The sequence below is a fragment of the Myxocyprinus asiaticus genome, chromosome 37, assembly GCF_019703515.2.
Source record: "Myxocyprinus asiaticus isolate MX2 ecotype Aquarium Trade chromosome 37, UBuf_Myxa_2, whole genome shotgun sequence".
Lineage (NCBI taxonomy): Eukaryota > Metazoa > Chordata > Actinopteri > Cypriniformes > Catostomidae > Myxocyprinus > Myxocyprinus asiaticus.
The window spans coordinates 25,460,237-25,486,626 of NC_059380.1; the positions used below are offsets into that span (position 1 = coordinate 25,460,237).

The window sequence follows — 26,390 nt, forward strand, 5'->3', positions numbered from 1 at the left end:
TTTGTGTTTGTTTTTGAGTTGCCACAGTATGCAATAGACTGGCATGTCTTAAGGTCAATATAATGTCAAAAATGGCAAAAAAAGAAACTGCTTTCTCTAGAAACTCGTCAGTCAATCATTGTTTTGAGGAATGAAAGCTATACAATGCTTGAAATTGCCAAACAACTGAAGATTTCATACAAAGGTGTAACCTACAGTCTTCAAAGACAAAGGACAACTGGCTCTAACAAGGACAGAAAGAGATGTGGAAGGCCAGATGTACAACTAAACAAGAGGATAAGTACATCAGAGTCTCTAGTTTGAGAAATAGACACCTCACATGTCCTCAGCTGACAGCTTCATTGAATTCTACCCGCTCAACAAGAGTTTCATGTACAACAGTAAAGAGAAGACTCAGGGGTACAGGCCTTATGGGAAGAATTGCAAAGAATAAGCCACTTTTGAAACAGAAAAACAAAAAGAAAATGTTAGAGTGGGCAAAGAAACACATACATTGGACAACAGATACTTGGAAAAGAGTGTTATGGATCTTTCTTTCCATAAGAGCAAAATCTGTACATTATACCAAACTTTTGGCCATCAGTGCAATTCGAAATTCAGTGACAATTACCTGACAACTAAACATACACGTGCCAAGGAGGGAGCTTATTTTTAATTTTGAGATTGATTACGTTGTGGTTTTGAGGGGTACAATCAAACTGATACGACGCTGCAACGCTATCATTTTGATAATCAAAAGAGAGTGTAATTAACCGTGTTTTGAACACATGTCTGCTAAACCGTTTGCTAAACACGTTTTTATTATCATGTAAGAACTTTGACTCATTAATGGATATTATTCAATAAAAGTGAATGTTTGTCACTGACTGTAAACATTCCTGCCCTGGGTGACGTTACACACACATGCATCTCGACGAAATGGGAGTTGAAGATTTCTGCATGAGTTTCCAAGTTAAAAGTCTGACATAATGTGTCATTCCGTTGCACTTTCCCCTATTGAAAGGTGGAAGTTCCGACTCTCCGAGTTGAATGGAATGCTTCACAAATCATCACAGCAACAACAATATAGAGCATCGCGGCTTTCCACACAAGAGTGAAAACTGGAGTAAAATGTGCGATACTAATAAGACAGCATGCCAGCGTCCTTATCTAATGAAATGACGCAAAGGAACAAAATCTTAACAAAAAAAAAAAAAAATTGTCCAAAGACCTTGACACCCTGGTAACTGTAGTAAAACTTCATGAATTGTCACTCTACCAACCGGAGCCACTTTTTACATCTGCGTGAAAATTAAGCACACCAAACACATTCTGCTTCTCAACAGAAGAAGAAGTGTGGCGTGCTGACTGTTGTGTGGCCAAGTGCTTGTGAGTATATTTTTCTTGGATCTAAAAAATTCATGGAATTTATGCATCATAACCACGCACTGAAAGACTGCAAAAACCTCTTAAAACAACATACCTTGTTGACATGTTAACACTTAATAACAAGACCATCAAGCAGCTGCAGGGCTCTGAATGGGTGTGGACAATGTTTGTGTAAACCGCTCAATGTTCAACTATCGTTTCAATCACGGTTATGAAAATCCAACCGCATGGCAGGAAATGTGCATTCGAAAAAAATATATAGTAATAATCATATTATTTTTAGCAGTCTTTTTACTTTTGCATTATTTTTGTATTTCTCATGACCTTTGCGCTCTATCTCTTGCTCGCGCACGCAAGCACGCAGAGCGCGCAGGTAGAGAGAGAGAGCAATTGAAGATGCCCAGCTTCCTTAGTTACTGCTGCTAATGCAGTCAAGCTTTCCTATTGGCATATGTTCTGCCACAAAGCACGGAGGGAGAAGCAGTCCAGCAAATTACCTGATAAATTATTAAATAACACATTTGTTAACCATTGTATTTTAAATACAGTTTATACAACTCTGGAAAAAATTAAGAGACCACTGCAAAAATGTGTTTGAGTAAAATGAAAATTTTTATTTTTTTTTATCTATAAAGTACTGACAACATTTTTCCCAAATTCCAAATTAAGAATATTGTCATTTAGAGCATTTATTTGCAGAAAATGACAACTGGTCAAAATAACAAAAAAAGATAGTGTTTTGAGTCCTCGAATAATGCAAAGAAAACAAGTCCATATTCATTTTTAAACAACACTTTACTAATGTTTCAACTTAGGAAGAGTTCAGAAATCAATATTTGTTGGAATAACCCTGATTTTCAATCACAGCTTTCATGCGTCTTGGCACACTGTCTACCAGTCTTTCACTTTGCAGTTTGGTGACTTTATGCCACTCCTGGTGCAGAAATTCAAGCAGCTCTGCTTTGTTTGATGGCTTGTGTCTATCCATCTTCCTCTTGATCACATTCCAGAGGTTTTCAATGAGGTTCAGGTCTGGAGATTGGGCTGGCCATGACAGGGTCTTGATCTGTTGGTCCTCCATCCACACCTTGATTGACCTGGCTGCGTGGCATGAAGCATTATCCTGCTGGAGAAATCAATTCTCAGAGTTGGGGAGCATCGTCAGAGCAGAAGGAAGTGAGTTTTCTTCCAGGATAACCATGTATGTGGCTAGATTTGTACATCTTTCATAAAGAAGAATCTGCCCGATTCCAGCCTTGCTGAAGCACCCCCAGATCATCATTAATCCTCCACCTGGTCGTCTAATGGTTAGACTGAAACCTGGAGAAGCCTTCAAGCCACAGTGTCTCGCACCCTCTGTGAAATTTGGTGGAGATCAGACTTATATGTTAGTGGGGGGTCTTCAAGGAAAAAAGGTTGGGAACCACTGGTCTACATCCCTAGTTGCTTCTTGCTGTTTTCAGTGTCTTGTGCCATTAGTGGCAGATTTTTAGGCAGTTGGGTCAAGTTAAAAGAAGTTAAACTTTTAAAATGCACGTTTTACACCTGCTTTCTGTGTAAATAGACACATTAACTCTTGGCATCCCTGTTTCTTTCTTAAATCATTAGACATCATTGATTTGGTTACCATCATGTCAACCACTGGAAATTCAGCATTAACTCTTATATTCCGTACACACACCGAATTATAATTTAGAGGATTCATTTCCACACGTGCTTGCCATGCACAGAACTTTGCAGTGTGTTTGTGGCTTCTTTGGTATTGTAAGTAGAAAGCATTAATGATTTAGAAAGTTTTTTTTATTTTTTATTTTCTTTATCAAATAAACAAATAAACTATATGCAAGGGGTGGGATATGTGTAGAATTTTGTTAATGATGGGAATTCTGCTCAATTCTGTGAAAATCTGTTTTCCCTTTTTTACTGATCCATTGGCATCCCATAGGGCAAGGGTGGTTAAAGGAATGTTCCGGGTTCAGTACAAGTTAAGCTCAGTTGAAAGCATTTGATTACCACAAAAATTAATTTTGATTCGTTCCTCCTTTTCTTAAAAAAAAAAAAAAAAAAAAAGCAAAAATAAGAGGTTCCAGTAAGGCACTTTCAATGGAAGTGAATGGGGGCCAATTTTTGAACATTAAAATACTCACTGTTTCAAAAGTATAGCCACAAGACATAAAGGATCTCTGTGTAAACATTATTTTAGTGTGATAAAATCACTGTGTAAAGTTATAGCCAATTTTACAACTACATTACCATGACGATGTAATGTCAACAAACTCTAAAAACCCTAAAACGACTGCAAAAATTACAATTTTAACAACTTTACAGCTCAAATAATAACGAGGAACGAGACAAAATGAATTTTTATGGTAATCAACATTATGCCACAAATGCTTTTGATTGAGCTTTACTTGTATTGAACCCGGAACATTACTTTAAGCATCTTTGAATACGTGTGCGCACGTGTGTGAATCTACTGTATGTGCTACAGGGCTGTTTGGCAGAAGGTTTGTGGAATACCTGGATCCAGCTCGTACTTGACAACTCAGCCAAGTTTACATTCCACGTTTCCATCTGTCGTCATCTGCCACCTCCCTCACAACCTCTCGACCTCTGTCTTTCCCTCTATGACGCCAGAAGGAAGGCAGACTTAATACTTTTTCAGGTTGGAACAAGTTTGGCATGCTTACCTTTTGACATGTAGTGATAATGGCACGCTACGTTGAAGTAGATGGTGTTACCACATCCATAGGTGTAGGCTAAAATATGAAACCAAAAAAAAAAAAAAAAAAAGTTTGGGGTTTTGGTTAAGGCCCTATGAGATTAGGAAACAAACTGGCCTGGTTTGGCTTCAGATGTTCCTATAATAAAAATGATTCCCAAATCATTAAGAGTTTGATAAATGGAAAACAATATCTGTCATGGAGTAGGAAACAATCATACCAAATCGTAAAATGCTATGAATATTGAATACTCATGAATATTATTTTTAGGCATATAGAAATTAGGTGTTAGGATAGTTTGATTTCCTACAGCGCCCTGAAGTAAAAAAACTTGAATTCAGAAGTTTCTAGATGCTCAGATGATCAAAAATAAATAATATTAATTACAAACATGAATTGTTACTAAATATTTAAAGTATTAATTGCAATAATGTATAAAAAAAACAAAACTGCATCACATGTGTGATGACCGTGTACATCAGCCACCACTAAAACCATTTTTAACCTAGGAAAAACCCTGATATCATGATTTTAATTTGATTAATTGTGCATTTATTTGTTCATTTTATCCCAAATATGTCAAATTCAGTGACATTCCGCATTTTATAGTTAATTCTTTTTTTATGACTGGATTCGACGAGTCTGTCCGTGTTTTCCGCAACGCGGCAATCATATGGTGTTGTCCTAAGTTTTATTCTGCTAAATCATTTTAGCTGATATGAGCAAAGACAAAATATGATATGGTGCTCAAAAAACATTCTGAACTTGAGAAATGAAAACATTTAGCCAGTTAACACAAAAATATGCAAGTATGCAAAATCAATTTCTTGCATTGTTGCATTCTGAAATGTTCCTGAGTGCATTTCATAACACAATGTGTTGCAGCATTGCTGCAAGGGGTGCTATAGACCTTATTCATAGCAGCGCCATCTTTGATTTTTGATGGAAATGACAATGGGGCTCTGAGGGATAGACTCACAGTCTCTTTAATGGGTTGTACAGTTTTTTTTTTTTTTAAAGTGTTGTTGGATCATTCTGCTGATGAAACATTGAAAAATATCCTTTCAAGAAATTTCAGTAGACAAAAAACTCCTGACAACATGAGTTTTGTAAAATAGAAGTCGACTGATAGTGGGTGGGGGGCTGCCCTTCTGGCCCCGCTTGCCAGTGGGCTTTTCCCCGCCTCTCTAGGGCTGGGTAGGGGGACGAGGGAGGGAAAAATAAACAAAAGAAAGAGGAGCTATCATGTATTTGATAGTCTACAACAAGGGTCTTCAACAGGGGGTCCGCAAATTACTGTTTGACCGACCATAGGCACTCGTAATAATCACTTGCATATTACGCAGTCTGCGTAGGGCACCCTCTTCCTAGGGGGGCACCAGAAACTTCGCCGGCTGCCCTTACTCGCACGTCATATGTTATTCAAGGACCCGGTAGTAGTCATGGAACACAGACGATCGCCACGCGCTCACACTTTCTCCTTGCACTTGCATGTCCCTTGCGAGAGAGGAGTATATCTTTGAGTCCATCCACATTCTGAAGCCCCTCGAACCTGCATGCCAAATCTTCCTCTTGCAGTAATCCTTCATCAAATCCGTGCATCCCGTTTTATTTTGTTATTAACTAAATGCAATGCCAAAATTAGCCCATCGCCCATGCTCATTACGAGCTGCTCATAACGCAACGCATATCAGGCTAAGCAGCGCTGCAGTAGAGGGTTGCTTAAGTAAACGCGTCTGCTTAGCGTTTTTCACGATGTGCAAATGTCAGTCTACAGTTTCTTGTATTATTAGTTGCTTTTTGCTTTCAGAACAATATCCTATACATACTTAATATACAATATAGGCATATGTATTTGTAATATGTCTAAATATATAGTTACCGCTGAGATTATCAAGCTACCATAGGCTACACTGATGGTGACTTTCAAATCAACATAATTAAAGGTGCATACAGTCATTTTGTCCTCATTACAAAGTTTTCCTCCTACAGAAATTAACTGTAATTTTGAAACATACAGTATGTACAGTATAGAATCGATCACTAACATGAGATGAAGTCTCCAGGTATAGGCCTATCAGTAACCTTATAAAAGTTTTTTTATTCTGCATGGACAGTCTGTCTTTCTGTTTGTCTGTCTGTCTGTCTTTTTTTTTTTTTTTTGGACAGGGTGTGGCACAGTGATTAAAAAGGAAAATTAAAAATAGCACTTCATGTCAAAAAGGTTGCAGACCTCTGCTATACTTAATTTAATGATGATTATAATGGCATTGCATTGTAAACATCACAAAACATGGTACCATACATGTTTTTATAGGCATAAAATGCAACACTCAATTTTCAGACAATATGCAACGGGGTCCCTGCTCCGTCTCTCTACATACCAAGGGGTCATTGGCCTGAAAATGGTTGAAGACCCCTGGTCTAGGAGGAATAGATCACCCAAAAATAAAATCTCTGTCATTAGTTACTCATCCTCATGTGTCATTCCAACCTCTTATGACTTTCTGTCTTCTGTGAAACAAAAAATACAATATTTTGCAGAATGTTCTCGCTGCTCTTTCCCATAAAATAAAAGCATACATTACCAGGGGTTATCAAGTTCCAAAAAGTAAAATTCACTCAGCCCACTACATTGGGAGTACATCACTCACATGCGACTAAAATATGTCTGTTATTAGCCACTGGCTGTGAATATTAAGATTTTACTCGCCAGTGATTGAGTTGTGTAGTGGCGTAACACCGAGATCTTTTTACTGAATAAGAAGCTGGCGATTAAAAGCTGGATTCAGCCTCGTCTTTTACAATGTGTTGTGTCTCGTGAGTGCGCACTCTGAAGGAAATTGACCTCATTTAGCTGCACTTTTCTTAATTTGACTTAATGCTCCTTTTTACTGCATGGCAACAGACCAGTAATGCACCTGCCCTGTTGAAAGCCTGTTGGAAGGTAGAAGTGTTGCAGAACTCGAGAGCTTGTAGATTTGTATTTAAGAACGTTTAAGATAAATATTTGTACAAGCAAGTCAATACTTATTATGCAAGTAAAAGTTTACTTTTGGCTCGTTCCGTGTATTTTGTAGAGATCCACACACCCCATTTTCATGTCTCATTTAATCTCATTATTTAGAGACAGTTGGTGATCAAAAAGATACAAATAAACATTACTTCTAATAACACATTGCACAGATGAGGTAAAAACAACAGCAACTTCTCTCTCGTTAATGTACGATGCACTCATTCAACCGTAAACATTTGCTGCATTCTCTTAAAGAGACAGTACCATTTTAGTTCCTGTTATACTTATCAATGTGAACTCAATGTAAATCGCACAAGTGCATATAAAAACATTCAACAAAATGTAGTAATTTAGTAAGTGTAATAAATGTGTAAATACATAAATATTTAAAGGCACAATGACACATTATGAAATATTTTAAGAAAACAGTTTTTTTTATTATTATTATTATTATTATTATTATTATTGCATAGTTGTAATATAGTGGCACATAATACTTTTTTTATAATATAATTATTAAATAATTGTTAAATGTGTAATTCTATGTTCATTTTTATGTTGTGAATATTTTGTTAAAAAAATGTGTATGAAATTTTAAATAGAGGCAACAGCCTGTATCGTTACTGAAAATGCAGTTTCATGACATCATATGAATTGATGGAATGTGAAATTTGTAAACTTTTTAAAAAGCTCGAATGTGATTAAAATGATGAAAAGTTAAAAAAAAGTAAGCCCCCAAATAGAAATTATTCAGTAGATAATGATTAAATAATTACAAATGATTTCAATATTTATAAATATATTATATATAATAATTCAGAAAATTAAAATGTGTATATATATATGTATATATATATATATATATATATATATATATATATATATATATACACACACACCGATCAGCCACAACATTGAAACCACTTGCCTAATATTGTGTAGGTACCCCTCGTGCCACCAAAACAGTGCCAACCCGCATCTCAGAATAGCATTCTGAGATGATATTCTTCTCACCACAATTGTACAAAGCGGTTATTTGAGTTACCGTAGACTTTGCCAGTTCGAACCAGTCTGGCCATTCTCTGTTGATCTCTCTCATCAACAAGGCATTTCCATCTGCAGAACATCCCCTCACTGGATGTTTTTTTGTTTTTGGCACCATTAGTAAATTCTAGAGACTGTTGTGTCTAAAACTCCCAGGAGATCAGCAGTTACAGAAATACTCAAACCAGCCTATCTAGCACCAACAATCATGCCACATTGCAAATCACTGAGATAAATTTTTTTCCCATTCTGATGGTTGATGTGAACAATAACTGAAGCTCCTGACCCGTATCTGTATGATTTTATGCACTGCACTACTGCCACATGATTGGCTGATTAGATAATCGCATGGATGGTTGTTGGTGCCAGATGGGCTGGTTTGAGTATTTGTGTAACTGCGGATCTCCTGGGATATTCATGCACAAGAGTCTCTAGAATTTACTCTGAATGGTGGCAAAAACAAAACACATCCAGTAAGCGGCAGTTCTGCGGACGGAAACACCTTGTTGATGAGAGAGGTCAGCAGAGAATGGCTAGACTGGTTCGAACTGACAAAATCTACGGTAACTCAGATAACCGCTTTGTTCAACTATGGTGAGAAGAATAGCATCTCAGATGCTATTCTGAGGTGCGGGTTGGCTCTGTTTTGGTGGCACGAGGGGGACCTACACAATATTAGGCAGGTGGTTTTAATGTTGTGGCTGACTGGTCTCTATCTATCTATCTGTCTATCTATATACTGTATGTATATAATCAGAAACTGATTATCTGTGTGTTATGACCAACTTTTTTTTTTTTTTAAACATGCACTGTGCCAGTTATGTGGGTGGAGTGTGTGATCCCATTTCCATGCCTTGTGGCTTTGCCAGGGCTGTGTCTGTGTAGCTGTGTCTGTTTTGTGTTGAGCACCATATAGTGCCTAAATTTAACCTACTGTTCAACCAAAGTCAGTATGGCATTATTATGCTATAATTTTCCTCCTACAAGCTAACCACAGTTAATTTCTGTTCTCATCTTTCATCGATAATTGTGTGTATAGTATGAGAGCGATGGTGTCTAAACTTTTTTTTTTTATGACCAAATGGATTATTAAACTGCAAAATAAAACCGTTTTTAAGGATGATGACCACAGAAGATGACTTGCCCTTACTATGCATTTATTGTTGGCCTAGTCCAAGTACAACTGCTGTACCACGTTTTGAGCTGTGTGGACGACCCACTCTATGGTGTGGACTCAAATCATAAACTGTTTCTTTGGCAGCATGGGTTATGAACAAGAAACATATTCATTGATAGATTCTCATTAGTGTTTACAGTGTTGTTTCATGCCATGATATTTTTTCAGCAACATACCTTACGTTGAAGCAATCGTACAATATTTCCCATGCCTTGAGGAGCACCATCATTATGCTTGCAGCATCACCAGAATGTTCTAGTGTTGTGTACAGTTCTTTATTAATCCTAGTGGTAGGGATCATTTTTGTTTTTTGTTTTTACAGCAAATACAGATTGTTTTTATGTTTAAGTGCGTGATAACTGATATGCAGATCTTTTAAAAATTTTTAAATGGTTTTATATATGCTTTTTGACAAAAACAAATAGTCATTAGACTACAACTATATAAACAACATACATAAGGAGTATTTTGATGTTATTGATTGTCATTATATTTGTTGACATTGTGATCTAAAATAGTTGCAAGTTTATTTTCTTCTTTTTTGGGCTATGTCTAAATGTTAAACATGAAACATGTATTTCTTTAGAATAAATGGTTATTACTTATGATGTCACATAAAAAGTGGAGTAATTTATGCAAACAATACATTAAATAAGTAACTTAATTTGCCATTGAGGAATGCTATTTTTTCGCTAGCCATGGGATTTTCAAGTTGAAACGTGTGGATTTTGCTCTACTTAATATAGGTCAACCCATTTATTGGTCTATCACTACCTTGTGGTATCTCATATTTTATAACTTGTGCTTTTTAGGGCCCTGTCAGTTGTGTAGCCTTCTCAAGGACTGGAGACTACTTTGCCTCTGGTGGTTCAGATGAACAGGTGATTTGTATTTAACATTTAAATAGACAGAAATGAATTTGTACTCATGAATTTTATAGTTCAGCAGCTTTCAGCATGTTAAAAACGTGTAGAGATACAAAATTTTGTCAGTATAGTGGCACCAAACAAAATTCTTTCAGTGTTTTGAGAATGTATAAAGTATGCTTTTGTGACTTTTGCAGCTGATGATATGGAAGACGAACTTTGACAGTGTGGATTACAGTGAAGTGTTAGAACTGAAATGCACAAATTCAGAGTGTCAGCCTCTTAATCGAGACTCCAAAACATCTGTTCACAGCTCCACCACACGGCCCTCAGCACAGGTAAACATAGGCCTTCTGTGATTTATTAAATAATCATCTGATCACAATTATTTTATATTTTATATCTTTCTGAATATGCCCCCTGTCTGCACTTGGTCAAACGGCTAATGTATTTATAAATCAATCCATCTGGGACATTTAACCAAAGAAAAGTCATTTGTAATTGTTGTATGGTAGAATTTATTGTTTAAGCTCAACAGGAATTAAATCTCATCAATGAATAAAACACGTGTTAACGAGACAGTCAGACTGCTGCAGGTTATAAACTGTGTGTTTGATATATTGTTCAGGAGCTGAGTGAAGCTACATTTGGAAAGGAAAAAATATGTTTAGAGGCAATTTCAGCAAATAATAAATTTGAGACTGCCAAAAACATGATTTAATGTTTTAATCAACTGACAGCCCTAAAAAAAGAAATAATCTGTCTTCCCATTAATAAATCTCTGCATATAGGCGCGCTGAACACTGTAACCAGAAACAACTGAGCCGCACTCTATAGAACACGGAAGCAGTTATGCAAGTAGTCCATTGGTGTACGAACGTGGATGTAAATGCGCTCAATAATAGGAATGTTTTAAGCCATTTCTTGTTGTAAAAGTAGATGGGTCTTACAGAACAATCTAATTATACTAATTATACTGTGTTATGGTTGCAAATGTGCTAGTTTGTTTTGAAAAATCATTTTTTTTTTTTTTTTTTGCACTATGGAAATACAAACCTTTACATCAGGGACTTCTAAAGATTTCTTGTGCTGCTATAACCACTAAGTAGAAAGGTAAAGTTAAAGATTACTTAGGCCAGATGGATGCACAGACAGATGACGGTTGTTGTGGGTGGTTGCAGGGTGGTTATTAGGGCATTCAGACAAAAATCTTTGCAGTAGTATCATTGCCATCATAAATTACAATAACAGAGTGTAATCGGCGCATATTATGGCCGCGTATAGCATGTTAGCTTATTAGCTCCATGAATTCAGAATGTGAACAAGACAATTTACACATTATCTGCTACAGATATATAACTTTAAAAAGTCATTGAGTAGTTAAAACACTGATCTCGTGTGAATTCTACTCATAGAATGAGGCATGAAGTCATCGATAACACATTTTAATGTCAGATTAGTTGATGTTTTACATGTAGTCTTGAGTATTTATTTTTGGCTCTGATTGAAGAACGGACACTTCTCTGTAAATATACTGGGGCCTTTACAGTTAGACATTTTGTTCTCAGATAAAAGATTTTGAAAATCCCTGACGCAGATTTGTACAATAACACTATGTTGGATTTCTCAAGCCAACAAAACAAATGCTTTTGTGAAAGGCTGATTTCCTGCCTGCATCGGCCTCAGACACATCACACCATTCCACACGGTCCAGTGGCATCAGATAAAGTTACTGTTTTTTTTGTGGGGTTTTTGACTCGTCACGCTATCATGGTGTTGATAGACCAAAGGCAAATCCCTGCACAATGGCAGTGTGCCCCACATTTCTAGCATCAGTTTACAGTGAACAAATGGGCTGGGACTTCCTCAGAAAAGGATGCTCTGCTTGAGATGAATAGAGAGAAAAGGCCTGATTTTAGAGATTCTTATCATGCAGTTTTGCTGAGGTCAAGCTTGTTCCACATTGGCCTTCATCTTATTTAAACTCCTTTAAGGTTTGTGAATAGGTTTGATTCCCATGTGAATATACGATCATACAAGCATGTTTTTCTGTTTGGAGCAAAATTTGTTTACAAGGATGTTTCCAAACTGAGCTTTACAACTAGTTGTCAATTATTTCCTGCATATATAGACTTTTAATGTTTAAAACTTTTAATTGCAAGTCATATCTTTTCTAGTTAATGCATTCAGTTCTTTTTAAAGGAAAAAATAAAAATACAATTATGGACTCAACAGTTGGGTTCAGCATTCGTTTGGACTACATATGGTAAAATATGCACATAAGATACAGAGTACTGTAAATGCTCTGCTCATGCAGAAAACACAGTTTCTATATTTTTCAAACTGTCTCAAAACGTGAATGCAATTTAGTCAATGGAAATATGAAATCATTATAGATAACACTCATTAGCTTCTATGATAATTAAATTGCACCATACAAAGGCAAATTACTGTATTTAATAATACTTTATCCATTATGATGGTCTGTCTCCATTACTTGCTGACATATTATTAGATAAGCATGTCAAAAAATGGTAAAAAGATGATTGTGACCAGGTGTACGGCACTGCATGTGCCATTGATTTTTGTTTATTTGCCTTCAGACAACACAGCAATATTACAAACTCAAACATAGATTTGAACTGTGTTACATTCAAACAGGCATAAAAATATAAGCTAATATATGGTAATATAAAACTATTTTTTAAACAACAGTCACTGTAAAGACAGATAATGACAATAATGTACACAAGATACATACATACAATTTTTGTCATTTATGGCTTTACCAAGGAAACTATTTTAGAACCTTATTTCTAAGCTTAAACTTTGATGATTAAAAAAAAAAATCCATCAGAAATAAATAACATTAGAATACACATATACACTACCGTTCAAAAGTTTAGGGTCACTTACTCATTCTTTTTTTTTTTTTTTTTATTCTTTTTTTTCACATAATTGTAATAGAATAATAGTAAAGTCATCACAACTATGGAATAATAGAAATGGAAATATGGGAATTATGTTGTGACTAAAAAAATCCAAAATAAATCAAAACTACAGTGGTGTGAAAAAGTGTTTGCCCCCTTCCTGATTTCTTATTTTTTTGCATGTTTGTCACACTTAAATGTTTCAGATCATCAAACAAGTTTAAATATTAGTAAAAGATAACACAAGTAAACACAAAATGCAGTTTTTAAATGAAGGTTGTTATTGTTAAGGGAAAACAAAATCCAAACCTACATGGCCCTGTGTGAAAAAGTGATTGCCCCCTAAACCTAATAACTGGTTGGGCCACCCTTAGCAGCAACAACTGCAATCAAGCGTTTGCGATAACTTGCAATGAGTCTTTTACAGCGCTCTGGAGGAATTTTGGCCTACTCATCTTTGCAGAATTGTTGTAATTCAGCCACATTGGAGGGTTCGAGCATGAACTGTCTTTTTAAGGTCATGCCACAGCATCTCAATAGGATTCAGGTCAGGACTTTGTCTAGACCACTCCAAAGTCTTCATTTTGTTTTTCTTCAGCCATTCAGAGGTGAACTTGCTGGTGTGTTTTGGATCATTGTCCTGCTGCAGAACCCAAGTTCGCTTCAGCTTGAGATCACGAACAGATGGCCGGACATTCTCCTTCAAGATTTTTTGGTAGACAGCAGAATTCATGGTTCCATTTATCACAGCAAGTCTTCCAAGTCCTGAAGCAGCAAAACAGCCCCAGACCATCACACTACCACCACCATATTTTACTGTTGGTATGATGTTCTTTTTCTGAAATGCGGTGTTACTTTTACGCCAGATGTAACGGGACACACACCTTCCAAAAAGTTCAGCTTTTGTCTCGTCAGTCCACAGAGTATTTTCCCAAAAGTCTTTGGGATCATCAAGATGTTTTCTGGCAAAAATGAGACGAGCCTTAATGTTCTTTTTGCTCAGCAGTGGTTTTCGTCTTGGAACTCTGCTATGCAGGCCATTTTTGCCTAGTCTCTTTCTTATGGTGGAGTCATGAACACTGACCTTAACTGAGGCAAGTGAGGTCTGCAGTTCTTTGGATGTTGTTGTGGGGTCTTTTGTGACCTCTTGGATGAGTCGTTGCTGCGCTCGGGGTAATTCTGGTCGGCCGGACACTCCTGGGAAGGTTCACCACTGTTCCATGTTTTCGCCATTTGTGGATAATGGCTCTCACTGTGGTTCTCTGGAGTCCCAAAGCTTTAGAAATGGCTTTATAACCTTTTCCAGACTGATAGATCTCAATTACTTTCTTTCTCATTTGTTCCTGAATTTCTTTGGATCTCGGCATGATGTCAAGCTTTTGAAGATCTTTTGGTCTACTTCACTTTGTCAGGCAGGTCCTATTTAAGTGATTTCTTGATTGAGAACAGGTGTGGCAGTAATCAGGCCTGGGTGTGGCTAGAGAAATTGAACTCAGGTGTGATAAACCACAGTTAAGTTATGTTTTAACAGGTGGGGCAAACACTTTTTCACACAGGGCCATGTAGGTTTGGATTTTGTGTTCCCTTAATAATAACAACCTTCATTTAAAAACTGCTTTTTGTGTTTACTTGTGTTATCTTTGACTAATATTTAAACTTGTTTGATGATCTGAAACATTTAAGTGTGACAAACATGCAAAAAAAAAAAAGAAAAAAGAAATCAGGAAGGGGCAAACACTTTTTCACACCACTGTATGTTATATTTTAGCGTCTTCAAAGTGGCCACACTTTGCCTAGATTTTGCAGAAATGTACTCTTGGCATTTTCTCAACCAACTTCTTGAGGTATCACCCTGGGATGCTTTTTAAACAGTATTGAAGGAGTTCCCATCTATGTTGGGCACTTAGTGACTGCTTTCTTAATTATTCGGCCCAAGTCATCCATTTCAGAAACTCTTTTTTTTTTTTAATAAAATGTTAGTTTTATAATTAATATGTTGGCACAATTATTTTTTTGTCTACAAAACTAATTTCAAACATTTAAGCATACGCCTTCAGATCAAAAGGTTTTTAAGATCATGAGAAACATTTCAGGCAAGTGACGCCAAACTTTTGAACAGTAGTGTGTGTGTGTGTGTGTGTGTGTGTGTGTGTGTGTGTGTGTGTGTGTATGTATATGTGTATATATATAGATAGATACAGCAAAATCCTGTATCGGTCAACCTCTAGTGCATAAGCATTGATAAATGCTACTTAAACCAATTTTATATCAATATTTAAAATTACATAAATTACCTATATATAAAACAGACAAACAGCAGTATTTAGTTGAATATTTCTTTCACTGCAAAATGTCACATGCACTGGGAACACTATTGAGTGACATCAGAGTTCTTTAGACAGAAAGAGAGGACATGCTAAAAATGTCATTATTGGCTGTGTGCATTACACAATTTGATGTAGTGTTTTTGTACACTGGCACTTTTTGGACAAAATACCTTTCTACTGGAAAGGTAATACTATTTTATTTGTGGAAAATCTGGAAAATCATGCCATTTTAATTTGTGATTTCTAGGCCTGGAAAAGACATGGGAATTGCTAAAATCTTGAAAAGCCATAAAAAAATTATATTGTAAATATAAATTCATCAGCTTTATCATACCGAATCAGTTTTGATATGCTTTTTATGAGCACAGTGCCTGTAAGATTAATAATAATAAAAAAAATATCCTTACCCAGAATTCATGGACGACTGCAAAACTCCAAATTCATTGGTTGAAAGGCAGAGAACCCAAAGTTATGTCGGCACTGATTTTTCCTCCAATTTTGAGTTGTAAGCAGAATTTACATTACCGTTGACCGGTTGGAGAAAGTCGCTGGGCATGGCTACATCTCGCAGCCTGAGAGCATTACCAACATCAGTAACTCAACTTCCTGTTGACTCAACTCCCCACGTACACACTACAAAGTTTCTGGAGTGATGACCACATTTTAATGCAGGAGTGAATCCCCTAAATTTTCATTTAATTTGTGTACAGAATACAGGAGTTACTCCTGCAGTTGCAGTGATTTAAAAGTGTTAACCATTGCAATGCTTCAGCCTCTTGCGCCTGTGAACAAGAAACTTGAATGCCACAAGTGATCGTTCAGCGCACAGTATGCGTGATGTAAATTTCGTTATAAGCCGGGTCCGGCCACATTTTCTCAACCCGTGGACACGGTTATTGTCTGTGCTCATCAGTGGCGCATGCGCTGGCCATTGACTCCTAAAAAAGTATCACAAAGCAGTTGTAGTATGCATGCGCTGGACGCATCTGCCTGCACTCAGGGTCAATGGAGTATACTCAGGAAAGCAACGCGGTCAACCGGGTGCGATCTGATACGAAATGCGGTCAACCAAAGTATACCCAGGCATTTAGCCTGTTATTTTTGCGAGCTTCATGTGATAGAGAATCGGAGAGAAATATCATAACATTCTATCAGTTTAACAGTCTGTCCACCTTATGACCATTCTGTGGGGTTTAATGGTCCTCAGAGAAATTAATTACTTTACCAACATCTAGTGGTGCTTGCTTTGTTCTTTGTAGCCTCAGCTGCTTCTTATATGACCAGTAATTGTCTTGCAGGCACAGATTGCAGGCACAGGGTCTCATGTGTAGTTAATAGCTTCCAGACCACCAATGATTCACTATTTTTACCTACTCCTTTGAAAATGGTGTTTCAAACAAGGCTGGGAAATGGAAGAACACCATTATGGCGGTTAAATATTAAAACTATCATTATGTGTAGGTGTTGTAGAAAGGACAGCTGGAAGCATCAGACTCAAGTGGAGTGGGTGAAGTGAAACCACATGTAAAGTTTCAGCTTTTTGTTTTGAAGCTGTGTTCCTTCCATCAACAATGGCCTCTGAACACTATATGGCTTCTAGTCCACCAGAGTCTGTTTTTAACATGAATCAATGGCATTGAGCTTTTAAGTGAGGCTGTAAAAGGAAACCACTGACTCACTTTCATGTGATTCTTGGCCATCACTGGAATAGTGGGCATAGCTGTACAAAAAAATTGACAGACTAAAGGTCTGCGCTGGACTGTTTTTTCCATCCTGCTCCCGCAAGTTTCTATCCCGCACCCGAATGCTCCTGCTGAATTTTACTCCATGTTCACCTGTTCTCTGCCTGCAGTGATTTTCTTCCTGACCTCTCTCTTTACTGCAGCCCGCATTATTTTTCCACATTGGGCAAAAGCCATACAAATAGACAACAAGTGTACACAAAGATCATTTCATTTTTTTGTTATTGCTATTATCGAATGATGCGTGATATGATGCCAATCTGACTTGCCTGAGGTTGATTTCTTAACTCTAAACTGACCAATTTCTAGTCTGAGTTTTATATACTTTCATGACAGTGTGTCCACGCTTTCCTCTGCCATTCTTCTGAAGCCCCATTGACTACCTGCATAGCCTGCTCTAAATATTGAATAATTTGATGCAAATTATTTGTGCACATTTTTACGATGCACTTTCTTTTTATTGTTATCAAAAATAAATTATTTGTTTTTTATATATATATACACATATATATCCTCATCGGATTTTTCAGGCTATTCTCTGACTGCCTGCTCCTGTCCACAACTCATGGACTTACCATCCGCTACCTCCTTCAATTTGGAAATTTAATCCCACGGCCTAAGAAATCTAATCAGGTACCGAGGGTCCTACGGGAGTTCTACGGGAATGCAGACCTCTTACACAGATTCTTACCCATTTTCAACTGTCATAGTGTCAGGGCCAAGTCTGGTTTGAATGTGCGGGATACTATTGATGTAAAGATAGTTCTGGGTCAGAGAAATCTGTGCATGACCGGACCCTTAAACCTGGTCTCGAACCAGAGCTAGTGATGGTAAAAACATGCTGAAGTTAATTATTTGGGGTGTGTGAGATATGTTCTCAGTACTAGGAGAAATGCCTGTTTGTGTGCCTGTCACTGCATGTGACTGTCTTTTTTTTTTTTTTCAAACAATGTGAGGGTAGTTCCCTCCATTATTTTATCTTGCTACATAAGAGCTTATGTTTCAGGGCCGCAGGTAATCAAAGCCATGCTGATAGTCAGGTCAACAGAACAATTGCGATATTGTGATATTGCTTTTATACAACAGTTCCACAAACAAGTAAAAAATACTGAGTAACTTTGTGTATTTTTTTTTTTTTACCAACAAAATAGATCCAGAAGTGGCCAAAACATCAAGCTTTGTGTGTCACCAAGCCAGACACAAACTGAAAACCAGTCAGGAAATGCATATGTGAATGGCTTGGAGAGACCAAAAAAAAAAAAAAAAGAAAGTTCTGTGATCATACTTAATTTTGTCATTCCAAACCTGTATGACTGGCTGAATGCAAAATGAAATAATATAACAAATGTCCTGTTGACTGAATTCAATAATAGAGCAGCTTAAGAAACACTTAATAACACACCCAAAAGTCTTAAAAGCACTGATCTATAATATAGGACTGGATTGCTGACACAACAGTAAAATGCCTGCAATTATATGTGTAGGAAGTTTGCAATGTGAGGATTTACAGTCAGATTTCAGTTACAAATTCGGTGATTGAATTGAATGGCTGAAGTTAACCCATTGAAATGAGAAAATTTCCTGTTAAGCCAGTAGGCAAAAGTTTGGGCATAACAAAAGGACAGAGCAGTGGCTTCAATGGAATGATGTCATCAGCAATCCAGTTCTGTGTTATCAATCAGTGCTTAAAAGCAGCCCATGCACCTCGTGTGTCATATACCAAGCCTTCTGACGACATGTGATCAGGACCGTAATTTAGGTCTTTACTCGCTCTCAAATCAAATAATTAGTAAAGTTAATAAACAGCGGTGAAATCCAATATGACGGCTACATTGATAACATTAAACCTCATTGGTTTTATGTGCGTCTCGTGACCAAATGTCATGTCAGAACCTCATTGGTTCATCGTTTTTGACGAGAAATGTAAGAACCAATAAGGGGATTAGCTTGGTGCACAAGTCACATGAACTACTTTAATGACACTTTTGGATGCTTTATTAAGCATTAAAGGAGTCTTTATGTACTGCCATTATATTTAATTCTTTCAATCAGTCAATCAATCAGTCAATCAATCAAGTTTATTTTTATAGCACATTTAAAAACATTGACCAAAGTGCATTTACACAAGAAGGATAAAAATATAACTACATGCAAAAACATGCACAATAAACTTGAACATAGTAGCTTGACATTGTAGCTTATACAAATGTGTTGTACTGAGTGCTTTTGTATCTTCCTGTTAATCATGAGCGTAGCCTAGCATGGTCTTTAGACCATCATGTTTTGTAATGCATAATTCCATTAAAGAGCTTCTGAAAGGGCTGCCTTATCTCAACACCAGGCTTTGTGAAGAGTCTTTAAAACTATCAGGCTGTGTGTTCTGTAAATGTCAAACTCAAAAACACTGTAATTCACAGAAGTGCTTTCTCCAGGTCTTATTAATGTCCATTGATGGATTCATTATACTTGTCAGATGTAATTAGAAGAAACTTCAATCTGGACACATGTCTTCACAAAAGTTAAGTCCCTATTCCCTGAAAATGTAAAATAGTGTCCATTGTCTATCTCTTCATTGAAAACAGTTTGAGTTCTGTGTCTGGAACGTGGGCCTGAATTAGTCAAAGTTCTTTAGGTAGATATCTGTCTGTACATTGCATTCTCAATATGGACCCATTAAGAATGAATGTCCTTTCTAAGAGCTTTGACTTTGTTTCATAGGCCAAATCAAATTAACATACTAATTTGCACCTAAATAGTATGCACAATTATTTTTTGGATCTTAAATCATATTGTGTATATAATATAATATTTATATAATTATTATTATTTACTATTACTACATTGAATATAACATTTTACTATACAGTAGTAATACATTTATGTAGCATTTTTTCAATTTGTATACAGTATATATAGAGTATGTAAAGTGAACCTGCAGAGTTGCGTTCGCAATGTATGTTAAGCGCGAACTGCTCCGTGGAAATAAAGCTAAATAAACTGAGCACCTCCTGAGATGGTCTTAGGTCATTTGCAGTATTCTCATAGACAACACTATTCGTGGAAACTGTTTTTAGATGACTGTAATAGAGAAGAGTGAGAACTCTTTACTTGAACGTGTTCCACGAGACATGCTTGCGCTGCACGCCTCTAAACAAACACAAATCAGACTTGGTCATCGACGGCCTTTCTGTCATTTGTTCTTAAAAATATAATAAAGTGTTTCTTGAAGCGTAACTCTGTGTGTCTAACAACTTTTCTTGTCGTGTCATTCCGAGATGTCTTACAGGATACCCGTCACAGTGGCGAGTAGATGAGCAAAATGACCCTAATTTCAAACCCCAGGCTACTATTTAATATATGGTGACTTCCCAGATCCATGGTTTTGTCATTTCCCAATATTTTCGAACATTGTCTGTCAATGAGCGTCAATACTGGCATCGGGGTATTTGTCAGATATCGTCGATATCTGATTTCATCATCCTATCACCCAGCCCTAATTCACACATTCACTTTTAAGCTTGCAGCACATGCAGACTATATATTTATTGAATTAATTGCCTTTTATAGTTTAATGTTCACACTTGGACATATCACAATTTTAATTTGAAGAATTTTGCATTCATACATTAATTTATCAGAAATATGCCAAATTCTGTGACATTCCACATTTTATAGTTAATTCCATTTTTATGACTAGATTACATCCGTGTTTTCAACATCACAGAAATTATAGGGCGCAACTAGATGGACATCTCTGACCATTGGATGTGTTTTGTGTGATGAGTTAAAAAAAATGTAAAATGCATCTCATTCTGCTCCATTACTCTGGGCTGCAAGAACGCATCCTTTGTAAACAGAGATGTGAGATGTCGCTTTTGTGGAGATCAATGTCTCTGCCTTGACCTCTTTTGAAGCAGCCCAACAATAGGAATGAGGTTTAACAAAATTTCTGATCGTGTCAGTGAGGGATGATGTGTGTTTGGTACATTTCAGCATGGATTGCTTGTGAACCAGTAGTTGGATGTGTGTTATGTGTACACATTGAAATGTAAATTTTGTGTTTGGTTGTTGAGCTGGTTTATTCAGATTGTGTTTCAAACACACACTGCTGTATTCAAGAGGCTGCACTGGTTACTGTGGATGCATAGATGCTTAGATTTGCTATGAAAAGATGTTAGCCAATCGTAACAGTGGTCATTAACATTGAAGTCTTAAAGTCTTTTTTCATTACATTATAATATAGATATTTTAACACCTAATCCCACCCATACACCTTAATCTAACCAATAATTACAATATTACCAAGAAAACAAAATAAAAGATGTAAAAAGCAGATACAAGTACAGCCACAATAATAAAAAAAATAAATTACCAAAAAGCACAATGAAGGTATTCCACGATTTATGCTGCATTCAAATTCCTCCGAAGTCACACGATGGCTCCATGTGAGGAACAGATTGAAACTTAAGGTTTTAATATTTGAAAATCTTCCTCTTGGTGAATGCAGTCAAAACTTATTACAAATATAAATCTGAGCAATATAATGTCGCAATCGCAATAGAACCCATTATGATGAATGATGCTGTCTGTGCCGTGCCCATAGTAAACGGGTGTCCCGTTCCACTTGCTGGTGCTTTTACTGCCAATTTTTAAATGAGTACAGGATTTGGGTGTTATGGCATAAAGGCATAAATTTGGATCTGTTCCGCACACAAAGTTGTCACACGGCATCGGAACATCCGGAATACAGCGCACAAATAGCATGGATTATTTTTCTTGTAATTTTTGATGGTGCTTTACTCATTTTTCTAGAAATAGTACATTTAAAAATAATTTAAAAAATGAAATTAATTGCACTGTAATAGGGCTTATAAAACTTACCTGCTGCATAAAATGGTTACCAAAAGATTTAGATTTAAGACTTGACTTGGACTAGTGACAAAAGACTTGAGATTTGACTCTGCGTGTCCAGACTCTGTAAGCACCTGTCATTCATGTTAACTTTTAACCAACAACCTAAAGATTATTGGGTAAAAGCTTAGTCAAAAGTACCAAACACTGGACATCCAGACATTCACAGTTTTGTACCTCAGATTAGGTTTTTATTATTATTTATTTATTTATTTAACTTTACTGAGCATGTGCTGATTAAGTGACATCACTCTGTGATAAAATACATTTTGTGTGTTACAGTTGAACCCTGTTACAATTGCAGTCTCCCCCTACTATACATCTCTAATCATACACAATGGCCACCCAGGCACTTGCTTGTTCTGTGATGCACCAGTTGTCATATATGTTTAGCAAGTCATCACAGCTGGTGTTCTTTGAGCATCTGTGTGTGTGTGTATCATGCGATGCAGGGTGTTTTCAATGAGATTGTCATGTAAAAACGGAGGTAGAGAGGTTATAGGGACACACTGGTGATCAGTGTGTTGGCACTACATTTTCTCACACACACACACACACACACACACACACACACACACGTTGGTTTAGCTATCCTTTTGAGGACTCTCCATAGACATAATGATTTTTATACTGTACAAACTATAGACTATATACCCTAACCCTACCCCTAAACCTAACCCTCACAGAAACCTTTTTGCATTTTTACATTTTCAAAAAAACATAATTTAATATGCCATTTCCCTTGTGGGGACCGCTGGATGGTCCCCACAATGTAGGTGATCACAGGTTTTACTATCCTTGTGGGGACATTTGGTCCCCACAGCGGAGGTTAAACCTGTACACACACACACTGTGTAATCCCCATGCTCCACATCTGTGTCTCCCACCCCCCGGCGTTCGCACTCACGTGCCCAGACATACGAGCTGCACAGCAGCTTCCCATTGCACAGCTACTGGGCCGGGGGGTTGGTGCGGCTAACAGATCCACACAGCAGTAGCACTCCATTAGAAACCTTCATCAGATAACAGAATACTGTAGTTTTGTTTCTATTATATTTTTTATAATAATAAATAAGAAATGATATATTGTAAATCATTGGTTCCTACAGAAATATATGCACAACCCAACTCCATTAGACCTACTGTACCTGCCAACCAAATAATAAACCATTAAATAAATAACTAAATTTTAATGTGCTTTTTTTTAAGGGTTATTGTTGTATAACTTATTTGTGGTTTTTCTTTTTTTCATAAATCATTTATAAAATTTCATAAAGCATTTAGGTAATTTACAATATATTTGTATAAGGGAAAGTGTATATTTTAACTGGTAATTGGTCACTATTGCTTCTCTTTTTATTACTTATAACTTTTATAACTTATTTTATAACTTATATTTCTTTTATTTTTCTCAATTTCTAAATGCCGTTTAACCTTCACTTATTTATTGTTAATAGTCCTGTGACGTAACAAATATTCTATGTAGTCTCTCAAAGTAATGTAAGCTCTTAAAAGCAGCATCATTTTAAAAGAATTAGTGTCAGCATGTCAACTACCCTTTAATGCCATTTAGTTAAGAAAATTAATTCACAATAATTGTGAATGTGTACGTTATATACAGTTGAAGTTTACATACACCTTAGCCAAATACATTTAAATATTAAAAGTTTTTCACAATTCTTGACATTTAATCGTAGAAAACATTCCCTGTCTTAGGTCAGTTAGGATCACTATTTTAAGAATGTGAAATGTTCGAATATTAGTAGAGAGAATGATATATTTCAGCTTTTATTCCTTTTATCACATTCCCAGTGGGTCAGAAGTTTACATATACTTTGTTAGTATTTGGTAGCATTGTCTTTAAATTGTTTAACTTGGGTCAAACATTTTGGGTAGCCTTCCATAAGCTTCTCACAATAAGTAGCTGGAGTTTTGGCCCATTCCTCCAGACAGAACTGGTGTAACTGAGTCAGGTTTGTAGGCCTCCTTGCTCACACGTGCTTTTTCAGTTCTGCCCACAAATGTTCTGTCGGATTGAGGTCAGGGCTTTGTGATGGCCACTCCAATACCTTGACTTTGTTGTCCTTAAGCCATTTTGCTACAACTTTGGAGGTATACTTGAGGTCATTGTCCATTTGGAAGACCCATTTGCGACTGAGCTTTAACTTCCTGGCTGATGTCTTGAGATGTTGCTTCAATATATTCACATCAATTTCCTTCCGCATGATGCCATCTATTTTGTAAAGTGCACCAGTCCCACCTCCAGCAAAGCACCCCCACAACATGATGCTGCCACCCCCATGCTTCATGGTTGGGATGGTGTTCTTCGGCTTGCAAGCCTCACCCTTTTTCCTCCAAACATAACGATGGTCATTATGGCCAAACAGTTCAAGTTTTGTTTCATTAGACCAGAGAAAATTTCTCCAAAAAGTAAGATCTTTGTCCCCATGTGCACTTGCAAACTGTAGTCTGGCATTTTTATGCTGGTTTTGGAGAAGTGGCTTCCTTGCTGAGCAGCCTTTCTGGTTATATCGATATAGGACTCGTTTTACTGTGGATATAGATACTTGTCTACCTGTTTCCTCCAGCATCTTCACAAGGACCTTTGCTGTTGTTCTGGGATTGATTTGCACTTTTTGCTCCAAACTACGTTAATTTCTAGGAGACAGAATGCGTCTCCTTCCTGAGCGGTATAATGGCTACGTGGTACCATGGTATTTATACTTAAGTAATATTGTTTGTACAGATGAATGTGGTACCTTCAGGCATTTGGAAATTGCTCCCAAGGATGAAACAGACTTGTGGAGGTCCACAAATTTTTCTTTCTGAGGTCTTGGCTGATTTCTTTTGATTTCCCCATGACGTCAAGCAAAGAGGCACTGAGTTTGAAGGTAGGCCTTAAAATACATCCACAGGTACACCTCCAATTCAGTACACCTCCTATCAGAAGCTAACTGGCTAATTGTGTAAAGGCTTGACATTTTCTGGAATTCTCCAAGCTGCTTAAAGGCACAGTTAACTTAGTATATGTAAACTTCTGACCCACTGGAATTGTGATATAGTCAATTTAAAGTGAAACAATCTGTCTGTAAACAATTGTTGGAAAACTTACTTGTGTCATGCACAAAGTAGATATCCTAAATGACTTGCCAAAACTATAGTTTGCTAATATTAAATCTGTGGAGTGGTTAAAAAATTAGTTTTAATGAATTCAACCAAAATGTATTTAAACATCTGAATTCAAGTGTAATGTTGTTATTAGAACAACCAGTCAGTAATTATACTGATTTAAGTTTTAATGAACCTGAAGTACACATAACAGTCCTTGTTCATTTTAATTCAGTTTAAGTTATGATGACATGTGGTTCAGTGAGTCAGATATTAATTTAATAAACACTGTCATGGATTCAGTGAATTATCCATTTGAATGATTCAAACTGATAACTTGGGAGTTAACCAGTCCTTAACGAATCATTAAAATTACTCATAAGAGTCATTCGTTCATGAATCAGACTACACTGGTCACACTGTGGTCCTACTCATTGTACATCATGATGGTGCCGCAGATGGCCGCCTCGGTGTGGAGCGTTTCTATTGTTTTGTTGTTTTTGTTTGTTTATCCTGTGTGTAGTAATCTTTTTCCAGTCAGTTTTACCAGAGACGAACTGCTGAACATTCGACAGTCAATCTTTTCCCGGATTTTGAATATTCGGATGTTTTGTTTGACATTTTAATTGGAGGCGTGGCTGTGTTGTTTAAACGCGCTATGAGATGCAGGCGAGGGAGACGAGCAGGCATGCTGGTCAAACTCCGTCGGCGGGGTTTTTGAACAACGCTGCCGAGCATTCACCTAGCGAATCTCCACTCTCTCCCTAACAAAACGGACGAACTATATCTCCACACCTGCACAAACAAGGACTTTTCAACCTCTGCTGCCTTGTGCTTCACAGAAACCTGGCTGAGTGAAGCCATTCCGGACAGCGCGTTACATCTGCCGGGCTTTCAGCTGTTCAGAGCAGATCAGATTGCGGAGTTAACAGGGAAAACGAGAGGCGGTGGAACATGCTTTTACATCAATGAAAGTTGGTGTACAGATGTAACAACGTTAAAGAAGATGTGCTGTCCTAATTTGGAAGCGCTCTTTATTAACTGTAAGGCTTTCTACTCGCCGCGGGATTTTTCCTCGTTTATTCTGGTGAGTGTGTATATCGCGCCAAATGCGTGTTTGAATGCCGCGCTGCAACAGCTGGCTGATCAAATCACAGACACAGAACAACAATACTCGG

The 26,390-nt window shown here is 37.0% G+C and overlaps 1 protein-coding gene across 2 annotated transcripts in view; it reads left to right on the forward strand.

The window, feature by feature from the left end:
* The window catches only part of LOC127428176 (POC1 centriolar protein homolog A-like), a 134,543-nt gene that overhangs the window by 37,216 nt on the left and 70,937 nt on the right, over positions 1 to 26,390 (forward strand). Inside the window, exons 8-9 of one of the 2 annotated variants that reach the window (XM_051676343.1) lie at positions 10,141 to 10,209; positions 10,392 to 10,532. The exons of the other annotated variant lie outside the window; for it this stretch is intronic. Of the exons in view, the coding sequence (XP_051532303.1) occupies positions 10,141 to 10,209; positions 10,392 to 10,532 (210 nt within the window). The remainder of the gene's footprint in view (positions 1 to 10,140; positions 10,210 to 10,391; positions 10,533 to 26,390) is intronic. 2 annotated transcript variants of the gene reach the window in all.